At 54.8% G+C, this 18,756-nt stretch overlaps 2 protein-coding genes across 2 annotated transcripts; both read right to left on the reverse strand.

Moving 5' to 3' along the window:
- Nucleotides 1-54: 54 nt before the first annotated feature.
- On the reverse strand, nucleotides 55-12,349 carry GLI1 (GLI family zinc finger 1). The gene is made up of 12 exons (XM_032173264.2): nucleotides 11,933-12,349; nucleotides 8,347-8,473; nucleotides 8,047-8,139; nucleotides 7,271-7,466; nucleotides 6,884-7,028; nucleotides 6,443-6,532; nucleotides 6,216-6,353; nucleotides 5,752-5,901; nucleotides 4,650-4,814; nucleotides 3,923-4,153; nucleotides 2,475-2,742; nucleotides 55-1,857 (listed from the first exon to the last, which is right to left on the reverse strand). Exons 2-12 carry the CDS (start codon nucleotides 8,444-8,446, stop codon nucleotides 113-115), a joined length of 3,321 nt encoding a protein of 1,106 aa, XP_032029155.1. The 5' UTR covers nucleotides 8,447-8,473; nucleotides 11,933-12,349; the 3' UTR covers nucleotides 55-112.
- A 1,774-nt stretch (nucleotides 12,350-14,123) lies between these two features.
- INHBE (inhibin subunit beta E) lies at nucleotides 14,124-16,826 on the reverse strand. The gene is made up of 2 exons (XM_032173277.2): nucleotides 16,299-16,826; nucleotides 14,124-16,041 (listed from the first exon to the last, which is right to left on the reverse strand). The coding sequence occupies exons 1-2, from the start codon at nucleotides 16,594-16,596 to the stop codon at nucleotides 15,287-15,289; spliced, it is 1,053 nt and encodes a 350-aa protein (XP_032029168.1). The 5' UTR covers nucleotides 16,597-16,826; the 3' UTR covers nucleotides 14,124-15,286.
- Between the last annotated feature and the right edge of the window lie 1,930 nt (nucleotides 16,827-18,756).

The following is an 18,756-nucleotide window of genomic DNA, read 5'->3' on the forward strand; positions in this document are numbered from 1 at the left end:
ATCTCCCATCCCTGGGGCATCTTGTGCAGGGGACTGCAGCTCCCCCAATTTTTCTAGAAGGATAGAAACCCCTTAGGAAATGCGATCTGTGATGGATGAGATTCCCCACTCTTTAGGCACTAGAGTTGAGGAATTGTGTTTCCCCAGGTAGGGATCTCAGTAAGACACTCATGTTGCCCACAGCCATGTTGGGGGGCCCAGAGGGAGGTGGGGTATGTCCGGAGCTGCCCCCCTGATCATGGGAAGGAGGAGGACTCAGCCCCTGGGCCTCATCCAGAATAGCCACAAAGTCCAGCTGAGTGTTGTCAAGATCAAGAGAGTCCAGGGGGTTACATACCTGTCCTTCGGGAGGAGGGTACAAGGCAGGACCCCCTCCTAGCCTGCCCACCTCAGGATGGCCACAGCTGGGGTTTGTGCCTCCTACTTTGAGAGGCCCATAGCAAGTTGGCAATGGGGGCAGAAGTCGAGGTGGTGCTGCTGCCCTATGGGAAGCCCTGTTTGTCCCCACTACAAAATTTTCATGGCATGGTGAAGGGGTGAGATAGGAGCCTGACTTGTGATTGGGCAAGTTGGGTCCAAAGCCAGGTCCATATGTGGTCACTGGAGCTTTAGCAGGGCTTGGGCTAACCTGGGAACCCCCCAGAAACTTAGGACTCTGGTAGGAAGGTTCCTGGGCTGGGGCATCTTCCCTGCCCCCACCCTCCCACAGCAGCTCCTGTTGAGATTGAACATAATTACACACAAGCTGAGCCTTGAGCTGCCCTGTGGAATGGGTGGGGGAATCAAAGTCCAGGCAAGGTCTGGGTTCTGAAGGAAGATAATCAGGGGGTGGCTGGGGATAGGGGCCTGACTGGAGATATTGGGGAGGAGGGGGCTGGGGGTAATGGGAAATGAGAGGCTGTGGATGTGGGGGCCCCTCACTGGGGTGGGCACTGAGGCAGGGTGCCAGTCCTGTGGAGTCAGACCCCACTGGGCACGCCTGTTCTGGCTTGACTTGCACTTGTCCATAATGTTCAAGTCGAGGACACTGGCTGTAGGTTCCACCTAGAGCCTTGGGGCTTGGGTACAGCCCAGAGTGGGAAGGGAACTCACCCCATGTTTCTTGGGTGGGGTCAGGATATGAGGCCTGCTGGGGACAGGGGTTGGGGCCATAGTTGGTGGGTGGACCAGGCCCAAGGGGCAGAGAGCCTGGACCCCTCGCTCCATAAGGCTCAGCTGCTGCCCCTTCAGGTCCCCCATATCCCAGAGTATCAGCAGGTGGGAAGTCCATATAGGGGTTCAGACCACTGCCCGCCATAGAGGTCCCAACTTCTGGCTCTTCCTGTAGCCCTCTAGCATCCATGGCAGCATTCTCAGTGATGCTGGGGGGCTGTGGTGAGTAGACAGAGGTTGGGAGGTAAGGATCAAAGTTCTGTCCTCCCCCTGCCACAGTGGGTGGGGTATGGACACAGCCCAGGCTCTTGAACCTCTGGACTCTAGCTGGAGCAGGACGGTCAGCAGCCCGGGCTGGGTCACTGGCCCTCCGGGTGACCCCTGCATTGGGGTTGTATCCTGGATACTCGGCTCGGCTTCTCCAAGGAGGCATGGGAAGACCCCCTATCCGATCCAGGCTGGATGCTGCAGTGGGCGGAGTACCACCCCCTCCGGCTGAAGCATATCTTGCCCGGAGCAGGTAGTGCTGGGCAGGCATAAGGCCAGGCAGGGAGGATGCTCCATTCTCTGGTGGGGAGCCAGGGGGGAAAGGAGAGGCCAGGGAGGAGCGGCGGCTGACAGTATAGGCAGAGCTGATGCTGCTGGAGCTGCTGCTGCGGCGGTCAAGAGAGACTGGGGGGCCCACGCGGCGGGACACAGGGGTACCTGCAAGGGATGGGGAGAAAAGGTAGGACGGTCAAGGATCTTCCTAAATCTCACCCTGCCTCCTCCATGCAACAGCCTTGTCCTGGATTCCCAGGTATAAGCTCGTTATCCCTAACCAGTCAGTTCTGTCTCCTACTTCTCCCATGCCTATTCTGTTTCTGGGTTACCAAGGATTCAGGATCGCTATGAACAGTTGTGCAGGTTGTATGCTGCACAGTCCTAGGGAACAGCATTCGCATCATAGCCTTTGCATACTTGTTTGTTTGTTTGTTTGTTTTGTTTTGTTTGAGACAGAGTTTCGCTCTTGTTGCCCAAGCTGGAGTGCAATGGCGCAATCTCAGCTCACTGCAACCTCTGCCTCCCAGGTTCAAGCGATTCTCCTGCCTCAGCTTCCTGAGTAGCTGGGATTACAGGTGCCCACCACCATGCCTGGCTAGCCTTTGCATGTTTGTACATCACAACTATTTTCTGATAAATGGAAAGTGTCTTGAGGAAGGAGATCATTTTCTAATTATACAAAAGTGCTATGTGACAGCCCTCAAGGGTGACTTCCTCCTCTCAACCTCAGGGCAGGTCCAGATCTCACCCCAGCCACACCTCCCACACCCAGGTCTCACCGGTGTGGGACAAGCTGGGCAGTTTGAGACCCCGGGTCCCTACTGGCCGGAGTTGATGCAGCTGGTCCAGCCTGAGGTTCTCAAGGCGGCGAAGAGTGGACAGACCAGTGCCAGCGATGCAAGGTCCCTCGTCCAAGCTGGAGAGGTCTTCATTGCTGCCCCCTGCATTGCCAGTCATTTCCACACCGCTGTCTGTATTGGCTGCACTGCCTGCCGGGGAGTGGTCACTGCTGCAGGATGACTGGGCCCCAGGGCTTGGCTGTGGCTTCTGTGGAGAAGATGAGGCCTGAGGGCAACACCCTTCCCCATAGCTCCTTCAACTTGATAAGTGGCTGAAGCCTGTGTCCCAGTGACTGCTGGGGTTCCAAGGAAGCTTGGAAGTGTAGAAAGGGCTAAGCAGGTAAGAGATGGGGGAGCAAACTGAATGTGAGACATTTGATGAGAAGAACCTAGGCTGGAGCACAGACTGGCTGGACTCAAATTCTTGCTCTTAGTTCTATGACCTTGGGCTATTTCTCTATGCCTGAGTTTCTTCATCTGAAAATGGGAACAGTGAGTCCCTTTCTCATGAAGTTGCTGTGAGAAGTACATGAAATTATACATGTAAAAGGCTTGGAACATATACTAAGTGCTATTTAAGAAAGAGTTGCCGGGTGCGGTGGCTCACGCCTGTAATCCCAGCACTTTGGGAGGCCGAGGCGGGCGGATCATGAGGTCAGGAGATCGAGACCATCCTGGTTAACACGGTGAAACCCCATCTCTACTAAAAATACAAAAAAGTTAGCTGGGCGTGGTGGCAGGCACCTGTAGTCCCAGCTACTCAGGAGGCTGAGGCAGAATGGCGTGAACCCAGGAGGCGGAGGTTGCAGTGAGCCGAGATCGTGCCACTGCACTCCAGCCTGGGCAACAGAGCGAGACTCCGTCTGAAAAAAAAAGGAAGAGTTTGGGTTGGATGCATTGGCTCATCCCAGCACTGTGGGAAGCTGAGGTGGGAGGATCATTCGAGGCCAGGAGTTTGAGACCAGCCTGGTCAACATAGCAAGACTCCATCTCTAAAAAGAAGAAAAATTAGCCAGGCATGATGGTGTGTGCCTGTAGTGATCACCTGAGCCCAGGAGTTTGAGGCTGCAGTGAGCTATGATTATGCCACTACACTCCAGCCTGGGCAACAGAGCAAGACCCTGTCAGAAAGAGAGAGAGAGAGAGAGAGAGAAAGAAAGAAAAGAAGAAAGGAAAGAAGGAAGGAAGGAAGGAGAGAGAGAGAGTGAGAGAGTGAGACAGAGAAAGATTCTAAAATCTCTAGATTTGGGGAAGCCCAAAGAGCAACACTAAACAAGAGACAGGCAGACTGGTCACAGAAGAGTGACTTCTGTAGGAGGGAAGTAACTAGAAAGATGTCCACAGGGTGAGCTGGGGTATGGAGGTGAGGGTTGCCTGGGCTCTCTCACCATGGCACCCTCTGGCACAGTCAGTCTGCTCTCCTCCCTGATGGGACCTCCTTCCCGCTCCCTCTTGGGCTCCACTGTAGAAATGGATGGTGCCCGAGGCAGGGGGCCATCCCCTCGGTGCCGTTTGGTCACATGGGCGTCAGGACCATGCACTGTCTTGACATGTTTTCGCAGTGAGCTGGGATCTGTATAGCGTTTGGTGCAGCCAGGGAGCTTACACACATACGGCTTCTGTTGAGTGGAGAGTGGAGACAGAAAGCAAACAGATCAAAGCGGAAGAATGCAGAAGAAATGGGAAAAAGTGGTGACAACACAGGGGGCAGGGGAGGAGCACACAGCACCAAAGGAAGTAAGGAGGGTGGAGGCCCCGGGTGGGAGTCAAAGATGCAGAGATTAAGTGGAGGGTTAGGAAAACTGACAGCCTGGGAAAGATGAGCGGGTGAACCCAGGGCTGTGACGTCCCATAAATCCAGGGGTTGGAGGGATCAGGGGTCTCCTCTAGATGGCATCTTTTAGGTTAGCCCTTTGGCTGGTTAGAGGTTAGAGGTAGGAGGAGGAGTGGTGAAGTGGAAATTCTGGGTTTCAGAAAAGCTTTTCTGGGCGAATTATGTGGGGAGGGAGACTCACCTCTGTGGAGTGGGTGCTGGGCTAAGGGATTTCTTATGGGGGAAATCTCCCTGGTAGGTGGCTTCTCAAGAGGGGAGGGTCTCTTAGTTGGGGCATTCACCTCATTGGAATGGGTCCGATTCTGGTGCTTGGCTCGGTCACTGGCATTGCTGAAGGCTTTACTGCAGCCCTCATGCTCACACATGTATGGCTTCTCACCCGTGTGTGACCGCAGGTGCGTCTTCAGGTTTTCGAGGCGTGAGTATGACTTCCGGCACCCTTCAAACTGGGGGACATGCGGGGGTCAAAGGATAGTTCTCAGACAGAGGACATGGAGATGGAAGGAACCCTCAATCTCCAAAAGGACACACATCAGAGAATATAACTCAAGATGAAAGGCACTGGGGCTTCGAGAGAATTCCCAAAACTCGGGGACAAGGGCAGGCAAGAACTTGGAGAAGGGAAGCAGTTGGAGGCACTCTCCCTGTGGGAATATAAAGAAGCTAGAGCATCTTCTGACCAAGCCTGGGCAGATTTCTCTGCATGGGGATCTTAGGCTGTCCCAAGATGGGGTCGTCTTGGGGGAACAGGCTGTTGTCCTTGATGCAGGGTTTATCCATTAGGCAGAGTAGTAGGCACAGTACTGAAGGCCGACAATACTTTAAGAGGCCCACGAACATGTTTTAATGTCTTTTTAAAAAAAATTTTTTTTGAGGCGGAGTTTTGCTCTGTAGCCCAGGCTGGAGGGCAGTGGCGCCATCTCGGCTCACTGCAACCTCCACCTCCCGGGTTCAAGTGATTCTTCTGCCTCAGCCTCCCGAGTAGCAGGTACTACAGGCGCCCATCACCACGCCCAGCTAATTTTTATATTTTTAGTAGAGGCAGGGTTTCACCATATTGGCCAAGCTGGTCTCGAACTCCTGACCTTGTGATCTGCCCGGCTCAGCCTCCCAAAGTGCTGGGATTACAGGTGTCAGCCACCGTGCCTGGCCTGTTTTAATGTCTTTTAAAATCAAGGGGAAAAAAAATGAGCTTTTAGGTCCAAGAGTGTTTTAATATATATCATCATATTCATCTTTATGCCAACACAGTCACACAAACATTATTTTTAATATTTGTTTATGGAAGAAAGGACTTATAAAAGCAAGTCTGCCTTGGGCCCTACCTTTAATGACAGCCCCGATTTAGGAAGAGACCCTGGACTTGGGACACTGGTGCCTCACCGTGCACTTGTGTGGCTTCTCGCCAGTGTGTCTGCGCATGTGCACCACCAGCATATACTGGGCTTTGAAGGGCCTCAGCTCCCTGGAGCAGCCCCCCCAGTGGCACACGAACTCTTTCCGCTCCCCGTGGATGTGCTCGCTGTTGATGTGCTGAGGGAGAAGATACAAAGGCACTCCAAGGCTCTCCCATGCCCCCAAGGTCCAGAACAGACCTTCCCTCCACCCGCTGTTCCTCTTCCACGACTCCACCTCAAGGAGGAAGAGGCAAGAACAATATCGTATCTCACGTCTCAGGTCTTCCAGCTCCCTAAGGCAAAGCTACAACTTCTGAGCTTCTGCCTACCCAACTGAGCATTCAACCTCAGTCTCCTCTGACCTCCTGCCCTCAGCCGGATTCCACCATGTCCCACTCAGAATCTCCTAAAGGTTCCGGCTAGCCATTCCTGTTACCCCCTGGGGCTCACGTGCACCAGCTGCTCTTGGGAGTCAAATTCCTGGCTGCAGCCATCCCAACGGCAGTCAGTTTCATACACAGATTCAGGCTCACGCTTCTCCTCTCTCTCAAGGTCCTCCCGCCCATCCAGCATCCCCAACAGGGGATCCTAGGGCAAGAGAGGCAATCTCAGGGTCACTTGGGTGACCTTTAGTTTTGCTCAGGTCCCAGAGGTAAAGCTCCCACCCATCCCCTTACCTGTATGCCTGTGGAGTTGGGGCTGGACATATCACCTTCCAAGGGTTCCTCCCGGCACTTGCCAACCAGCATGTCCAGCTCAGACTTCAGCTTCCCCAGGGGAAGAGGTGACGGTGATGAGGGTGGAAGCAAGCAGAAGGAAGAGGAAACCAAGCCAGGTCTTCCTGGCCTAAGTGCCCCCACCCAAGCAGCTAGAGCCTCCTGGGTTTGGAAGGGACTTCCTCCTCAGACTACACTGGTGAATGGGATGGGCAAAAGGTGGGATCCCATTTGGACGTGTCTGACTCAACTGCAAGGAGTGAACCCCAGCACCCACACCTCTTTACTTTTCTAGTACTGAAAACTTATATCCCTTGTCCTTCCTTCACCTTTCCCCTACAAAATCCACCACCCACCCACCCTGAGCTGAGGGAAATCAGGTAGCAATATGGGGACTCTCACCTGGCAAGTTGGGAGGGGTCCCCGGGACTGAGGATGTGGGATCATCCCACCCCGGGCGGAGTCATGGGGACCACAAGGCTGGACCCCGAAGGAAGGTGAGGGCCCTTTTTGGTGATTCATCTGGGCTGGGAATCCCAGAGATGGGCTGAGGAGGAGAGGAGGCAGTTACTTAAGACAGTTAGGAAGTCTCAGGAAGGATTGGGCTATTTGGAGGATTTCTGGAAGACTTGGGATTTGTAGTGGTTGAGGCAGTCCCAGGGAAGTACTGAGGAGAGTTGTCTTTGAAATGACAAGGATTCAAATAGGGTTACGTAGTTTGAGGGCTTGAGACTTTTAATGGACTTTGGTAGGGGCTTTAGGGGCCTCTTGGCCCAGGGCTGACTGCACCTCATAGTGCCAATGGAGAGATGACCGTAGGAGCCTCCTGGAGATGTGCATCGTGAGTTGATGAAAGCTACGAGGGAGCTGGGTGAGGTGCGGATAACCGTCTGCAGGTCCAGGCTGGCATCTGACAGAGGTGAGATGGACAGTGCCCGCTTCTTGGTCAACTTGACTGCACTCCGGGGAGAAGAAAAGAGTGGGCCTGGGGCAGGAGACAGCAGAGATGGATATGGTAAAGGGGCATGTCTCTTCATGCACCTAACCTATGGGTCCTGACTTGGCAAAACCAATGATACTTGATTCTGCTTTGCCCTGTTGATCCTATCTGTGACTTTTTTTTTTTTTTTTGAGAGACACAGAGTCATGCTCTGTAACCCAGGCTGGAGTGCGTGGCACCATCTTGCCTCACTGCAACCTCCACGTTCCCAGCTTCAAGTGATTCTCCTGCCTCAGCCTCCCCTGTAATCAGGACTACAGGTGCACGCCACCACGCCTGGCTAATTTTTGTATTGTTAGTAGAGACGGGGTTTCACCATGTTGGCCTGGCTGGTCTTGAATTCCTGACCTCAAGCGATCTTCTTGCCACGGCCTCCCCACAAAGTGCTGGGATTACAGGCGTGAGCCACCGTGCCCGGCCCCATCTGTGACTTCTTGATGGTGCTCTGATGCCTCACATCTCCAAGCATCTCCTCCTCCAAGTGAGATCCCCTGCCCTCCCACTTTCTCTTTCAGAACAAGTCAGAGAGGGGCAGAAAGGGAAGAGGTGTTGCCTGAGCCCTCACCCTCGGTGTAGCTGTTGGTCTCTCTGGCTGACCCATAACTGTGGGGGCCGGACATGAGGTTAGCTTGGTGGCAGAAGGGCGGGCCAGACAGTCCTAGAAAAAAGAGACAGCTGGAATGGGAATGCAGGATACGTAAGCCTCACCTTAAAACCCCAGACATGACCTGATCCCAGATTCCAGGTCCATATGACATGGGGTCTCAAATCCTCCTGTAGATAGGAAACTGGCATGGGGTGGGAGTGGGCCCAAGTGGGAGACCTGCCAAATCCTCAAGGCCCAGGGATTGGTATATACACTGACCTTCTGTCCCCACACTGGGGGCCCCCTGACTGGGGAGGGGCCGGAGACAGCAGGGCTCGCCATAGCTACTGACTGGTGGTGGGGTCATCGAGTTGAACATGGCGTCTCAGAGGAGGGTGTGGGGACACTGCAGAAAGGGAAGGTAGTTATAAAGGTGGAGGCAAATAGAGACGGTCAGACAGCAGTCTCAGGCACAGAATCCTGGGCAGAACATCCCTGGTGTCCCCTGCCCCTCTAAGGCATGTGCCATGAAAATCGAGTTGAAAAGAGCATCACTGGGCCGGGCATGGTGGCTCACACCTGTAATCCCAACACTTTGAGAGGCTGAGGCGGGAGGATCACCTGAGGTCACTTCAAGACCAGCCTGGCCAACACGGTGAAACCCCCGTCTCTACAAAAATACAAAAATTAGCCAGTCATGATGGCGGGCGCCTGTAGTCCCAGCTACTCGGAAGGCTGAGGCAGGAGAATCGCTTGAACCTGGGAGGCGGAGGTTTCAGTGAGTCGAGATGGCGCCACTGCACTCCAGCCTGGGCGACAGAGAGAGATTCCGTCTCAAAAAAAAAAAAAAAAGAAAAAAAGAAAAAAGCATCACTCACTGAGTGAGGGAGGGGATAAGGGGAAATGATGTTCCAGAGACGCAGAGGCAGTCTTGTAGTCTGTGTACTCTGGGGATCTTCTTGGGAACTGGGTGGGAGCTTTGCCTGTGTGGTCTGTGTGTAGAGGGCATGTTTTGGACTAATTGTGCCTATATTAACTTCAAGTGATTTTAGTAACATGGACCCTCTAATTCTTCTTGCTCTAACCCCGGGCCGGCTTTGAGGGGTGGGATGGGAGAACTCGTGTGATGGATCTGGCTTCAAGCACTGGGCGGCTCTGCTAGAGTCCGTTTCCCCTTCCTTCTTGTGCCCCTCCCCAGGGACAGCCCGTGTACAATCTCTGCAGTGTCCAGCAGAGGGAGCCCTAGCCACAGTCCCGACATAGAGCCAGGTGGGGCCAGGAGGGAGCACAAGCGATCTGCCCTCTTAGACAGAAAACAGTGTGGAGGAGGAGGTAAGGTTCCTGAGGGGAGTCTTCTGGGTCTGTTGGGTACAAAAGTGAAAGCTGGTGTTATTCTGGGGTAGTTTAAATCGGGCCCACCTAATCTTTTTGTCTCTGTTTTGGGGGAACAGGAAAGGAAGTATGAGGGGAGACTCCGAGAGAATGAAAAAAACAATGTGATCGTTATAAAAGCGTAGCGAGGAAGAAGGTGCTGCTGTCCGTTTTTCTTTTCAAACTCCAGTTTTGACTCCATCCCGGGTTTTCCGGTCTCCCGGGAATGAGGGTGGGGTGGGGCGGGGTGGGGTGGAGAACCACCGGGAGCGGGCCGGGCCGGCCGGCGCGGTGGGTGATCCCGGGATGCTGGGATTTAGGGTGAGGGCGGGGTGAGATGGGGAGCGGAACCCGGACCCCGCGACCCAGCCCGGCCCGGCAGCCTGGGCCGTACCCTTCCTAACTCCTCCTTTTCCAACAGAGATGCGGATCCCGCATCCAAGACCTCCCAACTCGACCTTGGCACTAATGTTGGGGGGCGGGGGGCACAGCTGGCTGGCAGCTGGATGGGGGGACAATTCTCCCGCCTCCTTCCCTCTATGACTCACCCAGGGGAAGGAGGCAAGTTCGCAAATGATCCCCCAAACACTAGAGACTCCCCCAAACTTGCCTACTCAGTCATCTTTCTGCTCCACTGCCCAGCCGCCGAAGAGCCTCCAAGGAAATGGGGCTACACCCCTCGCCCACGCGTGCCACAGCCCACCCACATCTCCCCTTCAGGCTAGTAAAAGGAAAATGTCGCCAACTTTTTTAGCTTCGGTAAAGTTTTTCTGGGGTGTGAGAGTTCGGGATGGGACAGGGAGCTCTAAGGTTCCCCTGCCGGAACCCTAAACCATCTTCGGTGTCTCCCTGTTTTCCAGCGTCCCCCTTGCACCCCCGCTCCCCAACTCCCAGGAGTCGGCTCCGCCCCCCTACTCCCGGTCCCGCCTTCCCCGCCCCCGTGCCTCCTCGGCCCACCCAAGTCGCCGCCGCAGGCACTGGCTGCAGACGGCTCCGCTCCCCCCGCCCGCCCCGGGAGCCCAGTCGAGCGAGCGGTAGGGGTGGGGGCTGAGGGGCGGGCCGCATTCTTCCCTCCTCCTCTCAGCGCATCCGGAAAGCAGGCAGTGGCGCCCAGGGGGGCACTACTGGAGAATGGGGGTCCCCGTTGGTGGGGTTAGAAAGGGAGAAGAATCCAGAAAGCATAGGGGAGAGAAATGAGAGAAAGTGACTGGGTCAATAAAATTAGGTGTGTATGGGGAGGAGGAGGGGCCCGGACACCTTAGGTTCCTGGTTATAGCAGCCGGCTTCCCAAGGGTTAACCCCTCCAGACCCCCGGGAACCCCCTGGTGACGTCAAGGGCGGGGATGCCAGGGAGATAATGGTGGAGGGGGAGAGGTCTCTGGACCCCGCCCCCTAGGGAAAACCACACTTATTCCGACCCTTACATATCCCCCGGGAAACCGCCCGCCTTCTCCCTCTACTGGAACGTAAAGACCTATCCTATAAGACCCCAGCTCTCCAGACCCCGAAAACCCTCAGTCTCAGGCTCTACGGGGTCCCCTTTCCCTAATCCTGTCCCGAAAGCTAGCTGCCCAGTGCTGATTGTTTCGGGGTCATGGGACCTGAAAGAGAATTCAGAGCGGGGAGCAAGGGCAGGCAGGGTGGTCTGAGGCAGAGGAGGGGCCTCGATCCCCAGCTCCCGTTTGGGCGGGGGGCCAACGGGGATACACAGGCTGGCAGTGACCAGTGGTCCCGCCCAGCCCCGGTAGGGGTCTCCCTGCGGCTGGCTCCCGCTGCCCCGGTGGTCCTGAGGTCAGAGGGTCAAGACAAGGTCTCCCCGGCTCCTCCTGAGCGCCTTGCCCACAGCCCTTGGGACTTAGCAGTCCAAAATTGCCTGAGGTCATTCTAGGGCCTTCACTACATCTTGGACAGCCCCCCGCCCCCAGCCCCCTTCCAAGTCCAGAAGACACTCCTTTCCCCCAAAACACAAGCATCCACTGGCACATCTGTCACAAGACAGGTCAAGGGTTCAAGCCTGGCTGGCCCCTAGTGGCTCTGTTGCCTCCCACACACCCGTCCCCACCCCACCTGGAGCTCCCTCCTTTGCAGTCCCCTCCTTTCAGAAACACTGACGTCTTTCTGCCCCACGCACAGACACACACCTGGAGTTCCCTCTCTACAACGCAGACCTCCAGCTAGCCATCCCTCCAGCCTCTTCAGCTTAACCGCATGAAAGTGAGATATTTCTAATATATGGGAGAGGCGGAGACAAAGACCCACGGTTCCCTGAGACAGAGATACACATACTGACAGAAGAAAAAAGGGAAGAAAAAGAAGATACAGAGAAAGATACAAGTGAAAAATTTGGAGTTTCTAATGTCTCACCCCAGGCTCTGCCACCCCTATTTTGCCTCTATGTCCCGGGTCTGGGATGAGTCCCTAGGAAGCTGAGCATCCCCTCAGGCCCCCTCCCCCACTGCTCCCAGGTGGTCCCCCGCCTGCCCCCCCTTCTCACCTCTGTCTGGGCGCTGGGCTCGGGATGCGCGGTCCAGGGCTGGAGTCTGGGCTGGGGGGTGTGCGGTGGGGAGGGGGGGCGGAGAGGGCCACGGCGGCGCAGCCTCGATGCCACCCCCACCCCCCCAACCTGGCCCCCAGCCCTCCCGCCGGCCCAGCCCGCCGGGCCGCAAGCCCGGACCACCCGCGAGAAGCGCAAACTTTTTTTTTCCCTTTTGCAAAAACTTTTTCTCGCTCCAGCCGCTGGCTTGCCGCCGCTCTTCCCGCTCGCCCCTCACCTCCCTTCTATTTCCCTCCCTCTTGCCGTTCTGGAGGATGAGGCGGGGTAGCTGGAAGCAAGAGAGGGGGTGCCGGGCTTATTGCACCCCCAGGACCCCCAGGATCCTCCCCCTCCCTTGAGGGACCCTACACCGCCTACGCCCCCCCCCCCCCCCCCGCTGAACACGCTGCTGTTGGTGGGTAGTAAATCCCGGCTTGGATTTCTGGATCGGCTGGCCCCAAAGAGGCCCCGACAACCAGATTGAGGAAAATATTGCGGGGTAGAGGGAGAAGTTCAACCGAGAACGGTAATAGTGGATGTAGGGTACTCGCCTTTGGTTGGTGCTAACTGAGCATTCTGCCATCCTGTGATTTATCGGCAGGCCTCACCCTTTGGATGGAACTTGGAGCGGCTGGGACAGAGTTGGGGTTTGGGGCAAATCAAGTTGAGGGGCTGGGGGCTCTGGCAGAAGATGAGGAGTCTATGGAGCATAAAAGCAAGAAGCAGCGGCTGAGGCTCTGGGTGCAGGGTGTGTGTTCACGAGGTAACCAAGGAGCCCTGGGACTGAAGCCCCTTTCCCGAGAACCCCGGATCTGCCTCTCGAAGTTCTGGAGACTGCCGCCCCTCCGCACCACGCCACTGCAGGCTCTAGCCGCTCTTCCAGGCTTTCTGCTCCCTCTGCTGGCCGTTCTCACACATGACACCCGCTCGGAGTCGAAGCAGAAGAGCTGGGGAGGTGAAGGAGGAGCCCAGCCGAAGGAGAAGCCCCTCACTAAGGCCCACTTAAAAGCACAGGAGATGGATATGTGAGCTCTGAGAAACGGAGAGGCAGAGGCTGCTATGCCCGGCGGTACTGCCTGACAGGGAAGTGCCCTGCCTCTTTAGATTTGCGTTGCCATCGTGACCGGATATAGGGGAGGGGCAGCATTTCAGTCTGATTTTTATGAGAAAGAGGAGAAAGAATGACAGGGAAAAAGGGCACCCTCTCCCGTTTTTTTCAACCCCACAGGCAGACCTCCCACATCCTAGCTCTGCTTCCAAGAACCACCCCCTTAGGTCTGGAAGGTCAGTGGGTTAACTGTTCGGTTTGAGGGTCAAGGGGGAAAAGAAAAGGTGAAGGTAGGGGGAGGTCTGGGACTTTGACCCAGACTAGTTATCCCCAGAGGGTCAGAGACCCAGCTCAGTCAGACCAGACTAACGGTCACTGAAAAGAAGGCACCCCATACATGCTCCTGCCCCAGCCTCGAGCCCCTTCTTCCAGAGGAGCTATTTATGTATTTATTTATTTATTTATTTATTTATTTTTATTTGGAATGGGGTCTCACTATTTGCCCAGGCTGGAGTGCAGAGGCTATTCACAAGTGTTATCATAGCCTTGAACTCCTGGGTTTAAGCGGTCTTCCGGCCTTAGCCTCCCAAGAAGCTGGGACCACTGGTGCCCAGCAAGAGGAGCTCTCTTAGAACACGTTACTTTCTTCTCCCCACCCAGTTCTATAGACCAGTGAGTCTCAAACTTTTTGGTTTCCTCTATACTCTTAAAAGTCATTAGGTTAGGCACAGTGGCTCAGACCTGTAATCCCAGCACTTTGGGAGGCCAAGGCGGGCGGATCACCTCAGGTCAGGAGTCCAAGACCAGCCTGGCCAACATGGTGAAACCCTGTCTCTACTAAAAATACAAAAAATAGCTGGGCATGGTGGCACAGGCCTGTAGTCCCAGCTACTCAGGAGGCTGAGGCAGGAGAATCGCTTGAACCTGGGAGGTGGAGGTTGCAGTGAGCCGAGATTGCACCACTGCACTCCAGCTTGGGTGACAGAGCGAGACTCCGTCTCAAAAAAAAAAAAAAAAAATCATTGAGCTTTTGTTCATATGATTTACATCTATCAATTCACTACATTAGAAATTAAAACTGAAAAAGACTATAACACAAGACCATACAAGCACACATTCCATTAACAATGATGTCAGAAAGATGATGTAATCACATGTCACACAGCCTCTGGAAAACTCCACTGTACAATTTTAAGATAATGAGAATTCAAAAGGCAAATAACATGGTAGTATTATTATGAAAATAGCTTTGACTTTGTGGACACCCCTGAAAAGGGACCTCCCAGAAGCCTACAGAGTACACTTGAAGAACTGTTGCTCTGGACCATCACCCGAACCCTTCTTTATGACTCACGTTTGTTGATTTTCTTTCTCCTTTTTATTAAGAAAGTATAAGCTGGGCGCGGTGGCTCACACCTGTAATCTCATCACTTTGGGAGGCCAAGTCGGGTGGATCAAGAGGTCAAGAAATCAAGACCATCCTGGCCAACATGTTGAATACAAAAATTAGTGGGTGCCTATAATCCCAGCTACTCGGGAGGCTGAGGCAGAAGAATCACTTGAACCCAGGAGACGGAGGTTGCAGTGAGCCAAGGTCGTGCCACTGCACTCCAACCTGGTGACAGAGCGAGACTCCGTCTCAAAAAAACAAAAAGAAAAAGAAGAAAGAAAGTGTAAATGCTTGTCTCCCAGTGGGTCCTGTCCCCTGGGAAAAACCAGGGAACTTCTTAGGCTTAGTACCTCATTTTCCTGACTCCTGTTTCTGGGGGTCCCCTAAGCATCCTCCCTCAGCGCCTTGCCCATCTCCCTCTTGACCCTCCCTTAAGGTACCTCAACAGCCCTTACCCTGGGCCAGCCTGCTTACCCTGCTTCAAGCCTGCTGGACCATCTATCTGCTTCCTCCTCCCCTCACTTGAGGACTTTCTCATCTTGGGAGAGGCTTAGTAATTTTTCTCTGCCTTCCCTCCCTCCCTCCCTAGTCCCTGACATCTTCTCACAGGACTTAGGGCAGGAAATCATGCTTTCTGGGTAGACCCCTTTAGAAGAAACGCTTTACCCATCTCCCAACACATCAGCCAACCTGGAACAAGCCAGAGTCTCAGACAAGAAAGTGCCCATTTGGGTCCCGTACGGGTCAAGTGAGTCATACTGCCAGGTGGTTATTGGGTTGGGGTGTGGATCAGGAATCTGCTGCCTCCAGTCACAGGTGCCCTGTGCCTGGGAAACTTCATCTTGGTCTCTTCACTCCAAAGCCCCAGGTCCTCTTGCTAGCTGCAGCCACAGGCCTCCACCACCATATCTGGCACATCCGTTTTGACCACATTGCCATTATGATCCAGGTAGAGGAGAGAGAGGGGCCTTCGGGCAGTAGGGACACAACACGAGGTACTGGCAGGCCAAGGATTGTTGGCTTTGAGGAGGCTGAAGACGGCAGAATGGAAAGAGGCAGCAATGCCTGGGCTGCCAGCCAGGTGGGGAGGGCACTGCCCACTGCAGTAATTCAGTTGGTACCCCTCGGGCTGCAGTATCCAGTCCTGCCATCCCAGTTCCTGGAAGTCTACGTAACGGTCTCGCCTGCAACATAAGGGGGTCGCAGGCTCACAGGTGGGGGTCCTCCTCCTGGCCCGGCCTGCTCCAGGCTCATTGGCTCGGATCTTAAGCTCTAGGAAGGGCTGCTGATGTCCTGCTGTGTCCAGGAGCCGCCTTGGTTGTCCAGTAACTGTGCTGTTGCCTTCTAGGGGTCTGCAGTCTAGTTGCAGTTTCAGGACACCAGACTTCTCACCCCTCAAGCCACTAGAGGGCAGAGTTAAGGCATGCCAGCCCAGGTTGGTGATGTGGTGCTCAGCCAGGAGGGTACGGGACCCTTGGCGCCTCCTCCTTGGTCCCCATCGGAAGATCCTCAAGCAAAGAGTGCCAGGAAGGGTGGGGAGCACGTGCAGCCACAGGCGGGCATGGTACAGGTGGTGGGACCGAGGAGTGGACAAGTGAAAAGTGAGCAGGGAGCTGTAGGCTGAAGTGGAGTCTGCCCGAAAGACAGAAAAGGGAAAGAAAATGTGAGCAGAGATGAAGCTCTCCTCTGAGACTCCCCAAGCCCTGCCCACTGCTCTCCCTCCAACCTACCTTTAGAAAAGTAGAGAGTGCTTTGTGTCCTCTGCAACCAGTCCCTGCCCCAGCTCCTCGTTCTCCTGCCACACCCCACTCCCTCTGCTGCTCCTGCCAGGCTCCTTCTGCCTCCTTTTCCCTGTCTGCTCTCTGCCTGTTGCTCTCTCCCTCACCCACCTGTGACAGTAGCAAAGCTGATGACCTCCTCCCCATTCCCTGAAGCCACACTCCCTGGCTGTAGTCTCCGGAGGGCTCTGGTCAGCGCTGCCTGGGGTGGAGGATGAGTTATTCTGGGACGACTGGTCAGGTGCAACCCATCCAGGATTTGCTGCTTGGCTAGCTCCAGCACCAGAGCTCGTTCTGCTTGGGGCGTCAGTTTGGAGCCCCCACAGGAGGGACACACAGACCCTGTCCCCTGTGCTCGCACCAGTGCCCACAGCAGCACCAGCCAGAGCTGGACATCAGGGAGCCCCATGCTCCTGGTGAATGGCCCTGGTTCGGGAGCCTCAGATGGCAGTTGCTCCGTCTGTTGAGTCTGATTGCTGGGGGCCAATGAGGGCACAGTGACAGCAGACACCACTGCCACACCTACCCTTGGCCAAGGGTAGAGCCACCTGTCTTCTATTGTCTGGGACTCAGAAAGGCTGAAAGTAGATCATCTGATGGATAGCTGTGCTTGACCCTCACAGCTCATGTCTGGCTACTGACCTGGGGCCTCTTTAGAGCCAGCTTCCTGGGGCTTCCAAACCTAGTGGTCAGCCAGCCGACCTACCCTCGGAGTCCCAGGATTGGCCAGCTGTGCTGCCCATCAGGCCCCTGCAGGGGGTGGAGGTCCTCCTCCCCACCAGCTCAGGTTTCACCATCTGGCCATGGTGACTGGGCCTGAAGTAGGGGTATGGGGGTTGGGGGTGCAATGTGGACACGCATGATGCAAGAAAGAGGATGATTTCACATGCCCAGTCCCCAAGGTCTGGGACTTGGGGGAGGGAACGCCTTATGAGCCAGGTGGGGAAGGGCAATTTTCCCTCATACCTCTAGTCTTTCTAGCTTCACCACTGCTGCAGCAGTTTCCATGAGGCAGCTGTGAGTTCCCGTGGGTATTTCTCTGGGGCCCTTAGGCCAGAAGGAAAATTCTGGTCTCTTTATTTCTAGCATTGGAGCTGGGAGAGGGACGAGGGTTTGGGCAGGTAGGAGAATGGAGCCCTCTTGCTCAGGCCCAGGTGGCAGTGCCACGAGGCACAGAAGTCACCCCCTGACCCTGCCTGTGCTGGCCGCCCAGAGTCCAGTTGGCCTGGAGCATGATGTGGAGCATGATGTGGAGGAGGGCCAGAGGGGGGAGGTTGGGGCGGGGAACGTGTTCCTGTGATGTCTGGGGAAGCCCAGAGAGGTGGTGGTGGTGGTGATGCAATCTTAAACAGGGCAGAGTCCATCAGGACTGTCAGGGGGCATGACACTTGGGAGGGCCTATACCCAGCTGCCACTTCTCTTTCAAGGGACTGTGAGAGTTGCTTAAATTTGGGGCATCCTAGAAGTAGTGCCAGGCCTCTTTTTTTTCTTAAATTTTTAAAATTTAAATTTTATTTTATTTTATTGAGGTAAGGTCTCAATCTGTTATTCAGGCTGCAGTGCAGTGGCACAATCATAGCTCACTGCAGCCTTGAACTCCTGGGCTCAGACAATCCTTCTGCCTCAGCCTCCTTAGTAGTTGGGAATACAGGTGCGCACCACCACACCTGGCTAATTTTTAAATTTTCCATAGAGACAGGGTCTCGCTATGTTGCCCAGGCTGGTCTTGAACTCCTGGGCTCAAGCAATCCACTTGCCTCAGCCTCCTAAAGTGCTGAGGTTACAGGCGTGAGCCACTGCACCACCCTTCAGGCCCGTTAATGGGGGTAGAAAATGGGAGCTTTAAGAGCTTTTGACAACAAAGCAAGGTGAATACAGCAGTCTTGGTTCCCAGTCTCAGCCCTCCTGACCACATTTCCTCACTGGCTTTATTTTATTTTGTTTTATTTTATTTTATTTTATATTTTTTGAGGCTGAGTCTCGCTCTGTCGCCCAGGCTGGAGTGCAGTGGCACAATCTCAGCTCACTGCAAGCTCCGTCTCCCGGGTTCACGCCATTCTCCTGCCTCAGCCTCCCGAGTGGCTGGGACTACAGCTGCCCGCCACCACGCCCGGCTAGTTTTTTGTATTTTTAGTAGAGACGGGGTTTCACTGTGTTAGCCAGGATGGTCTCCATCTCCTGACCTCATGATCTGCCCACCTCGGCCTCCCAAAGTGCTGGGATTACAGGCGTGAGCCACCGCACCTGACCTATTTTTTATTTTATTTTTTATGTTTTTGAGACAGGGTCTCACTCTGTCATCCAGGCTGGAGTGTGGTGGGTGGCCTGATCACAGCTCACTGCAGCCTTGACCTCCTGAGCTAAGTGATTCTTCCACCTCAGCTTCCAGAGTAGCTAAGTCTACAGGTGCGTGCCACCACACCACACCACACCACACCACACCACACCACACCACACACCACACCACACCACACCACACCACACCACACCACACCACACCACACCATACCACACAAGCTAATTTATTTTTTATTCTTTTGTAGAGACAGGGTCTTGCTGTGTTGCCTAG

The sequence above is a fragment of the Hylobates moloch genome, unplaced genomic scaffold, assembly GCF_009828535.3.
Source record: "Hylobates moloch isolate HMO894 unplaced genomic scaffold, HMol_V3 SCAFFOLD_13, whole genome shotgun sequence".
Lineage (NCBI taxonomy): Eukaryota > Metazoa > Chordata > Mammalia > Primates > Hylobatidae > Hylobates > Hylobates moloch.

Excerpts from the sequence above, each read along its gene's own strand:
- GLI1 (XM_032173264.2), bottom strand. The coding sequence starts at position 8,446 with ATGTTCAACTCGATGACCCCACCACCAGTCAGTAGCTATGGCGAGCCC. Across the intron at positions 7,029-7,270 it reads CTCTCCATTGGCACTATGAG|CCCATCTCTGGGATTCCCAG; the intron begins GTGCAGTCAGCC and ends TCTCCTCCTCAG. Across the intron at positions 6,533-6,883 it reads GACCCCTCCCAACTTGCCAG|CTGAAGTCTGAGCTGGACAT; the intron begins GTGAGAGTCCCC and ends CCCCTGGGGAAG.
- INHBE (XM_032173277.2), bottom strand. The coding sequence starts at position 16,596 with ATGGGGCTCCCTGATGTCCAGCTCTGGCTGGTGCTGCTGTGGGCACTG. Across the intron at positions 16,042-16,298 it reads CAGCTTTGCTACTGTCACAG|ACTCCACTTCAGCCTACAGC; the intron begins GTGGGTGAGGGA and ends TCTTTCGGGCAG.